The sequence below is a fragment of the Tasmannia lanceolata genome, unplaced genomic scaffold, assembly GCF_043159265.1.
Source record: "Tasmannia lanceolata isolate RefF3 unplaced genomic scaffold, GAP_Taslan_0.1 ptg000015l, whole genome shotgun sequence".
In the NCBI taxonomy this organism is placed as follows: Eukaryota; Viridiplantae; Streptophyta; class Magnoliopsida; order Canellales; family Winteraceae; genus Tasmannia; species Tasmannia lanceolata.
This window is the reverse complement of record NW_027518692.1, coordinates 63444928-63457423: the sequence shown is the minus strand read 5'-3', so window position 1 is coordinate 63457423 and position 12496 is coordinate 63444928. Positions and strand designations below refer to the sequence as shown.

General features: G+C 38.6%; 1 protein-coding gene and 1 long non-coding RNA gene across 2 annotated transcripts; one reads left to right on the top strand and one right to left on the bottom strand.

Moving 5' to 3' along the window:
• Positions 1-7575: 7575 nt before the first annotated feature.
• LOC143846513 (indole-3-acetic acid-amido synthetase GH3.6-like) lies at positions 7576-10155 on the top strand. The gene is made up of 3 exons (XM_077354963.1): positions 7576-8027; positions 8183-9111; positions 9331-10155. The coding sequence occupies exons 1-3, from the start codon at positions 7708-7710 to the stop codon at positions 9912-9914; spliced, it is 1833 nt and encodes a 610-aa protein (XP_077211078.1). The 5' UTR covers positions 7576-7707; the 3' UTR covers positions 9915-10155.
• A 447-nt stretch (positions 10156-10602) lies between these two features.
• LOC143892436 (uncharacterized) lies at positions 10603-11336 on the bottom strand. Its single transcript, XR_013255494.1, has 2 exons — positions 11077-11336; positions 10603-10984 (listed from the first exon to the last, which is right to left on the bottom strand). It is a non-coding gene; the product is annotated as an uncharacterized LOC143892436 (long non-coding RNA).
• Between the last annotated feature and the right edge of the window lie 1160 nt (positions 11337-12496).

The window sequence follows — 12496 nt, the reverse complement described above, 5'->3', positions numbered from 1 at the left end:
CAAGCTCCAAGCATGCATGTAGCAGATTCCAACAGAAGGGGTGGAGACGTATCGGCCTGTATCCCCACCAATGTAATCCCCATTACAGATGACAAATCTGTTTGGAAGCATAACTCTTTTATCGCGGAATTACACCTGCTATTAACATCGGCTTATCTGTCACTCGCTTTGGATTAGAATTCTAACACGACCTTTTGATTGCACATTCAAGCAAGTAGGACATGTGGCCAAATTAAACTATTTATGTCCAAATTAAACTATTTATCGGACTCGATCAAAACAGCATTTAATTTTGAGTCCAATTAACCAATTTTGGACTCAAATTCAATTCTCAAAATTCAAAACAGGCAGACCTTTATTTCATTAGCGAAGTTTATTATACAAACACTTGTGAAGTTACAAAATTAAACCACACACTAGACTCAAATGCCCAACAATGACATTTCATTTTATTTCCAAAAAATAATATTGTTACTTCCTTTGCAAGGAAATGATGAAATTGATAAAATAGCAAGAAATTCTATGCATGATCTTAATGTCCAGGCTTACCTTGGATTAATATTAGATTATTTAAACATAAACAATAAGGTTAGAAAATCTAAGTCGATGATTGCATGGAGGGAAAGGTGAGCATGTGGTGACTACTCGACAATGCGGCACGAAGAGCTAAAGATGCATGTGGTGACTACTTTACAGTGATTTGGATGTTAATTAAACAGCTATTGAGCTTTTGATATAGTTATTAAACATAGTTAGAGTTGTTAAACTAATCAAGGACATACCATAATGTCACCCTCGTGCAAGATCCTGCTCTAATGAGCCAGGTTTATTAAATAAGGTTTCATGTAACCATAGCATTAACCTTTATGGAGACATGAAATTAGGGACCATCAGAGCTGATGCATACACAATCTCTAAAATAATTATAGTGTACCAAAAAGCTTATTTTCTTTACACTCGTCTATAAATTGTCTGAAAACCATAATTAAAATTTTCAAAATTTTATATAGCTCATCTGCCATATATGGCCATTGATTACTAGTTCATGTGTCATTGTAGTAGATGCACCACGTGTATTTATTTGTACCATTGTCAACCTCCCGCAAAGTTGCGTACTTGCCTTTGCATGTTACACATGTAATATGAATGTACAAATATTTAGACATATGCATGCATGAGCATGTATATGCCTATATGACACGATATCGATTTGCATGTCAAAGGAGGAATAGAGGTTTTTTCGCTATTTACCATGTGATAGAGAGGGGATAAAGGAATTGTGGTCATTTTTAAAAGGTAGAGGTATTTTAGGATTTTTTACTTTTACTGTTTTTTGTCTTCTTTTCTACACGAATTCTAAGCATTACATAATAAAGAAAAAGTTTGGCTGGGATACTTTTTACCTAAAAAGGAGGCAGTAACAAATCTTGGAAAAGTCATTTTCGAAGAAAAAATATATCACCTATTATTTGTTTCAATATAAAAACCCTGTAAAACAATTGGGGTTTTTGCTGTTTGTTTGGGCAGAAGTGTAAAATACAATTTTCAATGGTAAGTTATTTTACGCTCTATTTTACCTAGGTCAAACAAACAATAGAAAATAACTCGTGTAAAATTTTACACACATGAATTATTTTACACCAGTGAACATTTACACCCCTTTTGTTTTACGGGAGTTTTACGTTAAAACAAAGAGAAACTATGACCATAGTATAAAATTTATACTTAATATACAGTAATATACTATGACCATAGTATAAAATTTACTCTCTCTCTATCTCTCACACGTGCGCACACGTGTGTGTTGGGTTGGTGAGGTGGGGCAAGGTTGTGCTAATGAAAGTTACTCCATGAAAAGGACAAAAGTACTTAGTCAGATTTCAAGGAGCTCTTAGTCCTAATAATTTGGCAACAGTCAGATTTCAAAGAGCTCTTAGTCCTAATAATTTGGCAACAGTAATGGTTTCTTAAATGAAATTTCTCTTATGTCATTGGTTGAGAGCACGCGTGTAGAAAGAAAAGAGAGGCAAGACTCAAGAATAGAGGAGGGTTTGGATTTATGTAATGAATAGGGGAATGCAAGGTATTTTAATGGGTGATGAACAGTAAAAGCTGGGATTATGGGAGACAGAGGAGAAGGGCAAGGATTTGAGGATTAATTACTCTGTTTTTTTATGCCTTGAAATTTTCAAATCCCTCACGAAGACTCTCTACGGTCAAAGGGAAGGATTATACAACACTCTTTATTAATCTGTCTCCTCTCGTCCTCACACAACTACACATATTCTCATTCATCTTGACATTCCAACCCCACAAACCAATAGAGAGAGCACCAAGCCCAAGGCACCCAACTTGGGGGGGCACCCTTTGTGCCCCCGTTTCCCCTTTTCTCATCCCCACAATTTCCATCGCTAAATCTGGGCCGTCCGTTGGTCCCGATTTCACGGGCTACGGTGATTCGCAATCCGTGGGTTGACTGGTCAATGCCTCGGGTTCATTAACTAAGGCGAATAATTATTTGACACGTGGCAGCATGAAAATGGAACGGGGAGGGTGGGACCACATGTCAACGGTCGAGAGAGAGGACAGGATGTGGTGACGTGGACGTATCGTCATCTTGAGACCCATTTACCCCGCAATCTCTCTTGAATTCCCAATTTCGGACGCTTTCGGTGAAGCTGGGTGGGTCCCTTTTGCCACCTGATGATGACGTGGCGATCTGTTCCCAAAAAACTCGCCGATGACAACGAGAATGGCACTCTGTTTACATTAATTAATTTTCCTTCTATTTTGGAGTATGATTTTTATTTTTTATTTTTATCAAGGATCACTCTATGTTTGATGATAGACTTCATGCCATTGAGATATCCAAGCCGTTGATTTCTTTTTTCGAGGTACGTAGAACTTGTTGGCATGTTGATCAAGGTTGTTAAAATTGTAGGCAAATACAAACTGTTTATGTTATCTACTATCACCCAAATGGATATTTGTCATATTGGTTTCCAATTCCCATTGGGTCTCGTAACAGAGAATAGGACGGATGATTTTGTGTGTGATTAGCAATAGGGCTGCAACAGGTCGGGTTGGGCCGGGTTTTTCAAAACCCTAGCCCAACCCTGGATCCCATTATCTTAGCCCTGGCCTGCTCTGACCCTGAGTCAAGGCCGAAAAACCTAAACCCATTGCCCGTCCTACAGGGCTCCGTGCTGGCCCTGGCCCACCCTGATTGGCCCTAATTGGGCAGGGCCGGGCCGGGCCTAATTGACCTTAGTGCAAATACCTGTTAAGAGTGCCAAAAATAAAGCAACCACTTATCATATAGAACAAAATGATCAATAAACAGAGAAAGGGAACAAAATAAGATAATACGAATTCAACAACATGACGAGCAACATAGACAATTAATAATAATAATCTAAAGAAACATCAATCCAAGATAATAGAAAACATTAGCAAAAGAAACATGCATAGATGGTTCAATTCTATAATAGAAAACTTAAGGTCGGGCCGGGTCAGGGTACCCGAGGCATTAACCCAGAACCCGACCTGACCTGAGTCAGGGTCTAAAAAAATAAACCCTGACCCGCTCTAAGGGTTAGAAAATCTAGTCCTGACCCTGTTCGGGCTCAGGACTGACAGGGCCAAACTTGCACCCCTAATTAGCAATCTGTAAAATGGTTAGGGTCTCATTTCATGTTAAAATAATAAAAATAATAATTCAAACATTAATATGATTTTACAAGTTTAATTAACTTTTTAGTCAAATTATGTTGATATATGATATACTGGTCGAGATGAGGATCTCGACAACAAAATAATAAAGATATAAGTGACAAATTAAGATGCGTGATTAAAGAAAATTAACAAATGTTATAAATGAGAATGAATATATGTAGTAGGAAACAATAAGGTTGATAATGTCATTTAGACCTCTTAGGCTCAGTGTTCATCGCTCATATGTGATGAGCCTTGGTTCTCCCTCTCTCACATGTTCCGAGTTTGGGTGGCTTTTGTGACTTATATTGAATCATCTTCTCTTTGTCAAATAAACCAGTAGGGGTCCCAACAATCCCCAGCTTACACATCAAAAAAAGAAGGATGATAATGATATTAAGAAAAAATATCAATTAATCAATCAGATATGACTTATAGACTAATAATAATTAAATATGAGTATAATTAAAGCAAATAGATACATATTTAAATAGATAAATTACAAAATAATTATGTGATGATCTACTTAAAATTTAAGCATAGATTTAATGAATAAAAAAGTAAACTATGAAAAAAAAATAAAGGAGGAGATTAGGATCTCGTTTTCTTGTGATTTATTGATGATTGGCGGTAAATCTGTCGTGAATGAAAGGACAAGATTCGTAGGGCGTAAAAACTCTATGTGGAGACCACATGAATGCTAATGCGCCGTACAATGTAATGCCCTAGTGTAAAAGATATAGAGAAAAAATAAAGATAATGTAAAACAATATATAATAGAGAAAGAGCTTTTGAAGAGAACATACTAATGCTTTCTTGTAAAGGAGATTGGTGGATCTCTTTGTGTGTGTGTGTGAGAGAGAGAGAGAGAGAGAGAGAAAATAAAGATAATGTAAAACTAATGCTTTTCTTGTAAAGGAGATTGGTCGATCTCTTTGTGTGTGTGTGTGTGTGTGTGTGTGTGTGTGTGTGAGAGAGAGAGAGAGAGAGAGAGAGAGAGAGATGGGTTAGGTTGCTAAAAATAGTGACACCACTTTAAGAGGGAGAGAGAAAGTTAGGTGGATTGACTTCTAAAGAGGTAACTTTTTGAATATAACTTAAGAGATGTGTTGGGTTAAAAAAAGGAAGGTGACATTTTTAGTAAAAATATGACATACATATAAGATCTTTTTCTTCTATCTACTTAAAAAAATTTATTAATATTTTAGGTGAGCTTACATGAGCTTATATTTGGTACCTAGCTATTTGCAAATAATTATGTTTATCTTCAAAATCGTTTTCATGTAAGATTTAATGATTTATGCAATAGCCCTCTAATAATTTATATAGGTGATGAGTGTGTAATCAGGGGCGGAGCCACCAGTGACTTGCAAGGCGTTCAGGAACACTGCTAAAAGAAAAATTGCATTTTCCGACATTCAGGAATGCCGGTAATAGTAAGCCCCCCCCCCCCCAGTGGCTTGCGTGGTGTTTAGGAACGCTGCTAAAAGGAAAAGTGCATTTACTGGCATTCCTAAATGCTGGTAATAGTAAGCCCCCCCATACCAATGCACTATTAGTCCCCCCCTCCCCCCCCCCCCCCCCCCCCCACAAAAAAAATTTTAAATTCCTTGCTGTGTGTGTAATGGTATAAAAAATTGAGAACATAAGGATATAGAATCTCGTTTAGTTTTAAACCTCCCAATAAAATACCACGTTAATCCTACAATTTCATGTGTAAACCATCTCTATCATTCGAACGGTACACATGCACATCGTTAATCCTAGACCGTTCAATCCATGAATGACTTTTGGATGAACAATTGCCTGATAATCTTGCTCTTCAGATGTTTTTAACCATAATAGTTTGTTTCTAGATTAGTATACAGTTCACAAGAGCCTACTGATTGGATGGTTACGATCATTCAATCATCCTTAAAACGGGCTAAGACAAACAAGATGTGGGTCTTCAATACAGGATAATCCAAATCAATGAGCATGTGCACCAATAATGGGTGCAGATGGTATATTCACTAGGTTTCAATATTGATTACACACATTCTTCTGTTCCCCTTTAATGTAATTGCTAGGGCCACTCGATCCTCTTCAGTGTCACACACCTGACTCATACGAGAGCAATTCGACACCATATAATGTCAGCATGTGACACTGCCGTGTGTGGCAATAGCAATAAACCTTCTTGAAAATGTCACGTAGTATTTCCTATATTATCCCGACATGCTAGACTAGCTTGGCATGCTGGTCGGTCTTCTCTCAGCAAAAAGACGATATGATAGTTTCAAAAGTATGATTTATTCTGCTCTATCTAGTCATCCTCTTGCATCAACCTGGTCACATAGTTAAACAAAATGTTATTTAAATTTCTCTACTGGTTACATGTCCTTTTTCTTCTTCCATACAAGCATGGTTAGGTTCACTCTTTCATTTGTTTTCCACTTTCATGTCAAAGAAGAGAAAATTTTCTTGTTACCATTTGCTACCATTTTCCCTTCAACTTTTCTACCCATGTGTCTTATCTTCGAAAGATTCTTTAGGCTCTATTGTCTCTAACCATGTATCATTGGACCAGCCACCTAAATCTTCATTGCACAAAGACTATGGGAATGTTTCTTTTCTTGTAAATGTGCTACTTTCTAAGTTTGTATGAGCAGTCATGTAATGCACACCACAAAAATGAAGTACATGGGCAGATATAGTTACAATACTTTCTAATTAAGTAAGAATATTTGGAGATATATCATTACAAAAAAAATTTACAATAAGGACCTAAAGTTCTATAGCTCTAAATTACTCAAGCATTAACCTAAATTAAGATTATCTTTGGAAGGAGAACTATTTAAGTCAATGTTCAGTCGATTGAAACTCATGTTGGTGGGCCTTTAGATTCTAATCCATGATAAACCCTAATTTTAATTGAGCCCTAATTTTAGGTCATTAATTTGAATTTGAATTTCAAAAACAAGTGCACTGCAAATTAGGCAACAAACTAACTATCCGACCACTTCAACATAAGAAGTGTTTTGGAGGGAGATGTGCAAGTAATTAGTAGCCAAATTTCATGGGTTCTCGATAAACAGTATCCCCACATCCACCCTCCGAACGTCGGCATTTTTGCCAAGGAATCTGCTTCCAGTTACAATAGTACTACGTGCAAAGTGCAATAGAAAAAAGAAAAAAGAAAAAAGAAAAAAGAAAAAAGAGAGATGATATTACAATTTACATCCCCTTATTTTTACATTTTCCACCCCGATTTACCCATCTAGTCATCTACAACGCTTCCTCGACTCGTGCAATTTCTAACAACAAACAACATTTCTATTTTCTAACACAAAATAGGGGTGGGAATATAAAAAACAGGGGGGGGGTTCCCAAGAAGAAAAAAAAATAATTTTGATTACCGTCTGTATAGCGTTTATTCAAGTTTCAATGCGCTGGAAGTTTCGGATTTCGAAACCCCAGAGACACCGGGGAACGGGAGTCGGCGGTCAGCCAAATCTTTAATGTTTTTACCGGGAACGGGGAAAAAAAATCCTTAACGTACGTAAGGGTGGGCTGCCGGTTCTTTTAGAGACATCCGCTGTACAAGCACGCAAGTACCCTTGTACGTACACGGGTTTACCGGAAATTGCCGGTGTAAATCACCCTTTTCTCCGCCACTTTCCTCTTTGCTTACGGTTTTCCGGTTTTCCTTGGAAAATAAGGCAAAAGAGAAAAGTGAAACTAAGAAAGGTGAAAGCAAAAAAGAGAGTGAGAAAAAAAGAGAAAGCAGATTAGGTTAAAATAATAAACATAGACATATTATTGGAGTATAGAAACTCTAAAGTGGATTACAGCCAGCCTCATTTCCCTTATATATATCCACCTTCCCCTCCTTTCCCTACAAGGCAAGAAGCATAAAAAAAAGCCCCACCTTCTCATCTTCCTCTCCATTCTCTTTCATTTTCTCTTCATAATCTTCTTCTTTACGGTTTTCTTCTATCTATTGTTTTAACCATGCCAGAAGCTCCAAAGTGTCCTTTGTCAACCGAGAGAGGAGTTTGTGACAAGAACAAGAAGGCGTTACAATTCATCGAAGATGTCACGAGCAACGCCGATGAAGTTCAAAAGCGGGTTCTCTCTGAAATCCTTTCGAGGAATTCCCATGTTGAGTACTTGCACCGCTACGGCCTTGAAGGTCGAACAGACCGCGAGACCTTCAAGAAACTATTGCCTGTTATCACTTACGAGGATTTGCACCACGACATCCACCGAATCGCCAATGGCGATACCTCCCCAATTCTTTCCGGCCACCCCATTTCGGAGTTTCTCACCAGGTTAGCCTCCTAAGCTTGTTGGGTTTTGAACCCGCTCTGATATCAAGTGAAACCAACCGTTTACTCCAAAAGCTTAAGCTGTTAGAGTTCATTTATACACCTTAAACATTTTTTTATGGTAACTAATTCTCTGTTATGGGTATGTAATGATGTAGCTCTGGTACTTCGGCCGGGGAGAGAAAGCTGATGCCAACAATTCAAGAAGAGTTAGAGAGGAGATCATTGCTCTATAGCCTTCTCATGCCTGTAATGAACCAGTTTGTCCCAGGTTTAGACAAAGGCAAAGGAATGTACTTCTTGTTTGTGAAATCAGAAGCTAAGACTCCTGGTGGATTAGTGGCCCGTCCTGTTCTAACCAGCTATTACAAAAGCCGGCATTTCAAGAACCGGCCTTATGATCCCTTCAACGTCTACACAAGCCCAAATGAAACAATCCTCTGCCCGGATTCTTACCAAAGCATGTACTCTCAGTTGCTTTGTGGGCTCTACCAAAACAAGGAAGTTCTTCGCGTAGGAGCCGTTTTCGCGTCCGGTTTCATTCGAGCAATCCGATTCCTCGAGAAGAATTGGACCCATCTGTGTAATGATATCCGAGCCGGAACCCTTGATCCCCAAATTACAGATACTTCTGTAAGAGAGGCAGTCATGAAAATACTAAAACCCAATCCAAAACTAGCTGATTTCATACAGGGCGAGTGTGGTAAGGATTCATGGCAAGGGATCATAACTCGGTTGTGGCCTAATACCAAGTATATCGATGTTATTGTGACTGGAACCATGTCTCAATATATTCCAACTCTTGATTATTATAGCAATGGCCTTCCACTAGTATGCACCATGTACGCATCTTCCGAGTGTTATTTTGGTCTGAACCTTAACCCACTTTGCAAACCGAGTGAAGTTTCATATACCCTCATTCCCACCATGGCCTACTTCGAGTTCTTGCCGGTGCATCGCAACAATGGAGTCTCCAATTCGATCTCGATACCCAACTCGCTGAACGAGATTGAGCAGCAGGACTTGGTGGATCTCGCCCATGTTAAGCTCGGGCAGGAATACGAGCTAGTCGTCACAACATACGCTGGTAATGATTCCTAAAAACTAATTAATTAATTTCTAGTAAAATTATACTAAAACTCATCCATGTCAACTAGAAACTCGCCCGTGCTGAATCGACTCTAGCAAAACGAGTTGACTCGAACTTGCTCGAACCTTTAATACGTAAAATCAGATTACCTACCAGTATACCCAAATGTCTTTTCAGTAAATTGATTATCTAACGATTCTTAATTTGATTTTATAGGGTTATATCGATATAGAGTGGGAGACGTGCTCCGAGTCGCCGGATTCAAGAACAATGCTCCCCAATTCAACTTCATATGCCGGAAGAATGTCGTTCTGAGCATTGATTCCGATAAAACCGACGAGGTAGAGCTGCAAAATGCTGTGAAAAATGCGGTTAATCATCTCGAGCCATTCGACGCACCTCTCATTGAATACACAAGCTACGCAGACACTTCGAACATTCCCGGCCACTATGTTCTCTACTGGGAGCTCCGCCTCGGTGCAACACCAGTCCCTCCCTCAGTTTTCGAGGATTGTTGCCTCACAATCGAAGAATCTCTCAACAGTGTTTATCGCCAAGGCCGTGTTTCAGACAAGTCGATCGGTCCTCTTGAGATAAAGATCGTCGAATCAGGAACCTTTGACAAGCTCATGGATTATGCTCTAAGCCGAGGTGCATCGATAAATCAGTACAAAACACCTCGCTGTGTGAAATTCACACCCATTATTGAGCTTCTGAACTCTAGGGTTATTTCCAATTACTTTAGTCCCAAATGCCCAAAATGGGCTCCGGGGCATAAGCAATGGAACAACCAGAATTGAAGAGGGGACTGAGCTGTTTTTCATGGTAAAAATTCCATGGAAATTGGAAGAAAGAGAAGTGTTGCTTTTATTATCATCACCTTGGCCCATTTAGGATAATTAACCCTTGTTTTTAGCAGTCGTTTAAATGTTTAGAGTCAATCAACTGTGTACAAAACAGCTCCTGTTCTAGGAAGCCCCTTTTTTTCTTTCTCTCTCTCTCTGGATGATCCCAATTAATGAGTTTTTGGTTTTTCTGTCCCACACTTATTTCATGCCAGAAATCCTGCTCACCAAAATCTCATGGGCCATTTCTGAAACGGCAACAGAGGCCACCCCCTTTCAACTTACTCCTTTTTGCCAGAAAAGCAAAACAGTTTGTTTATAATAATAATGACAATAATTGCAGTAAAAGTCCTTTTAATTTAATTAACAGCTAATTATAAACTTGTCCCACCTTTGCATGGAGTAGAATATTCAGTACTCTTCATCGATTAAGTTTCTTCAATTTTGTTAATTAAACTCCCTTACTTCACCATTTGCTCTATTTGCACGTCATTATTTCCATTCAAATCATGAATTCCATTTTCATCCGATGATAAGAGAAAGGAAAACCCAATGTTAACACTAAATAATGAGGAAAAGAAGTTAGAGAAAATAATTGCAAAGAGTGGCATCAAAAGGAATGAAGAGAGTTAGGCTAATCAAATTCTCTCAAAAACCCATATATAATTTATCTGAATCAATGATATTTCCCCTTAAAATAAAAAAATTTGAAACGGAATCACCCTGTTTACTTGCAAAACAACATAAAAGTTTTCAAAAATAGAAAGAGAGAAACAGAAACAAAGAAGCTTGCCCAATTGGAATTTACCCGGGTAAAAATCCAGCCAAACTATCTTTCAGATATTTATAGCTAAGGCGACAATATACTGCGAAATTTACAGAAAGCGTAAAACAAGGCAGAGTAAAGAGGAGACAGGATAGAGATAATTCAATCAGAGGCTGTTCCTTCAATAGGCCATATTCATCTGAAAACGCTTTCAGGATTGTGTCGTTGAAAGCTTTCAAAGGCAACCTTACCCAAAAACCTGCAAAACCCATCAACCATGAATCTGGTCAGATCAGTAACAGGGACGAACAGTAACAGAACAGAGCAGGTGTAGGAATACGCTTTTTGTACACCGTATAAACAAGACCCAAGCTTGTAGTAAGGCGATCGGCGAGTAATTCATGACAGCTTTAAATGAAACAGCCAGATGGTTGATTAATCGCCGGTGTTAATACAAATGAAAAATCCCCTATATTCAACAATAGAAAAACAACAATAACATTACAGCACCATAAAAATAAAAATAAAATGTTGGACTACAGGGTAGAAGTCTAGTTGTACGATTGGTTTGGGCACCCACCCAATTATTGATTAGTAAAAAAATGATTATTGAACTAATAATTGAATGCATTCTTTCAGTCCAACAATCAATTTTGGACTCGAAATGAATTCTTAATATCCAAAATGAACAGGGCATAAGCAGGAGTAGGCAGAGGTCGTCCCATCTTCCTCAACTCAACTCAACTAAGCCTTTGTCCCAAACTAGTTGGGGTCGTCCCATCCTTGGTGTTCTTAAAATCATTTTCCTTTTAAAACCCTAATTATCTAGTACTTTTGCCAACTATAGTTGGGAATATCGTCTAAATGCTCTTGATTTGTGTAATATGAATATATGATGGGCTTAAATTGTTACATTTGGGTGATTTTCCATTTACAAATCACCATAGATGGACCCCATCGGTTACAAATCACCTAGTTGCTCATGCTGAACAGAGACTCAGTCCACAAGATCGAGGTGTTTTGCATCACCCCTGATCAAGGGCTCCAATCATCCGATAATGGTTGAACCAAGTATAATGGGCCTACTTGTGATGGACAAAAAGACATGCCTGCTCTTATGCCAAAATAAGGATGTCAATAGACCTGGCAAGAAGTGACCTGGACCCGTGGGTCGACCCGGCCCAGCCGTATTTTCCGGGTCCGGGTCACTCATTTGTGACCCGTTTGAAAACGACCCGCGGGTCCATGCGGCCCGTAAAAATTGGGCCGGTCCGGGTGAACGCGCAGATGCCCCTGGGAGCCAGTAGAGAAGAAGTGAAACAACGTTTTTTTGCCTTTTTCTCGTAGTTTTCATATTTTGACGTATTTTTTTGTAGTTTTTTTCCGTAATTTTTCTATAGAGCCTGTTGGTAAATTTTTTCATAGTTTTTATAATTTAGCCTTTTTACTGTAATTTTTCTCCACGCATGATTATTATTGTTAGCCACCTTTGTAGAAAAGTGCTTTTGCCATCCTTTGCAGTTTGCACTGCCAAAAAGTCAACATAAATGGCTATCATCCCCTGATCACATACAATTGTAACGGAGGAGCACGAAGTAGCCTTTAACAAAGGTAGCTAGCAAATCTCTATAAAAACAAAAAAAATCTTTAAAAACAAAAAAAATATTAAAAAAAACGGATGACCCACGGATCCACACTGCCGGTACGGGTGGGGTCCTGGTCAACCAATTAGTGACCTGTAAATTTTCAGGTCATTTTTTACCCGGCCAGT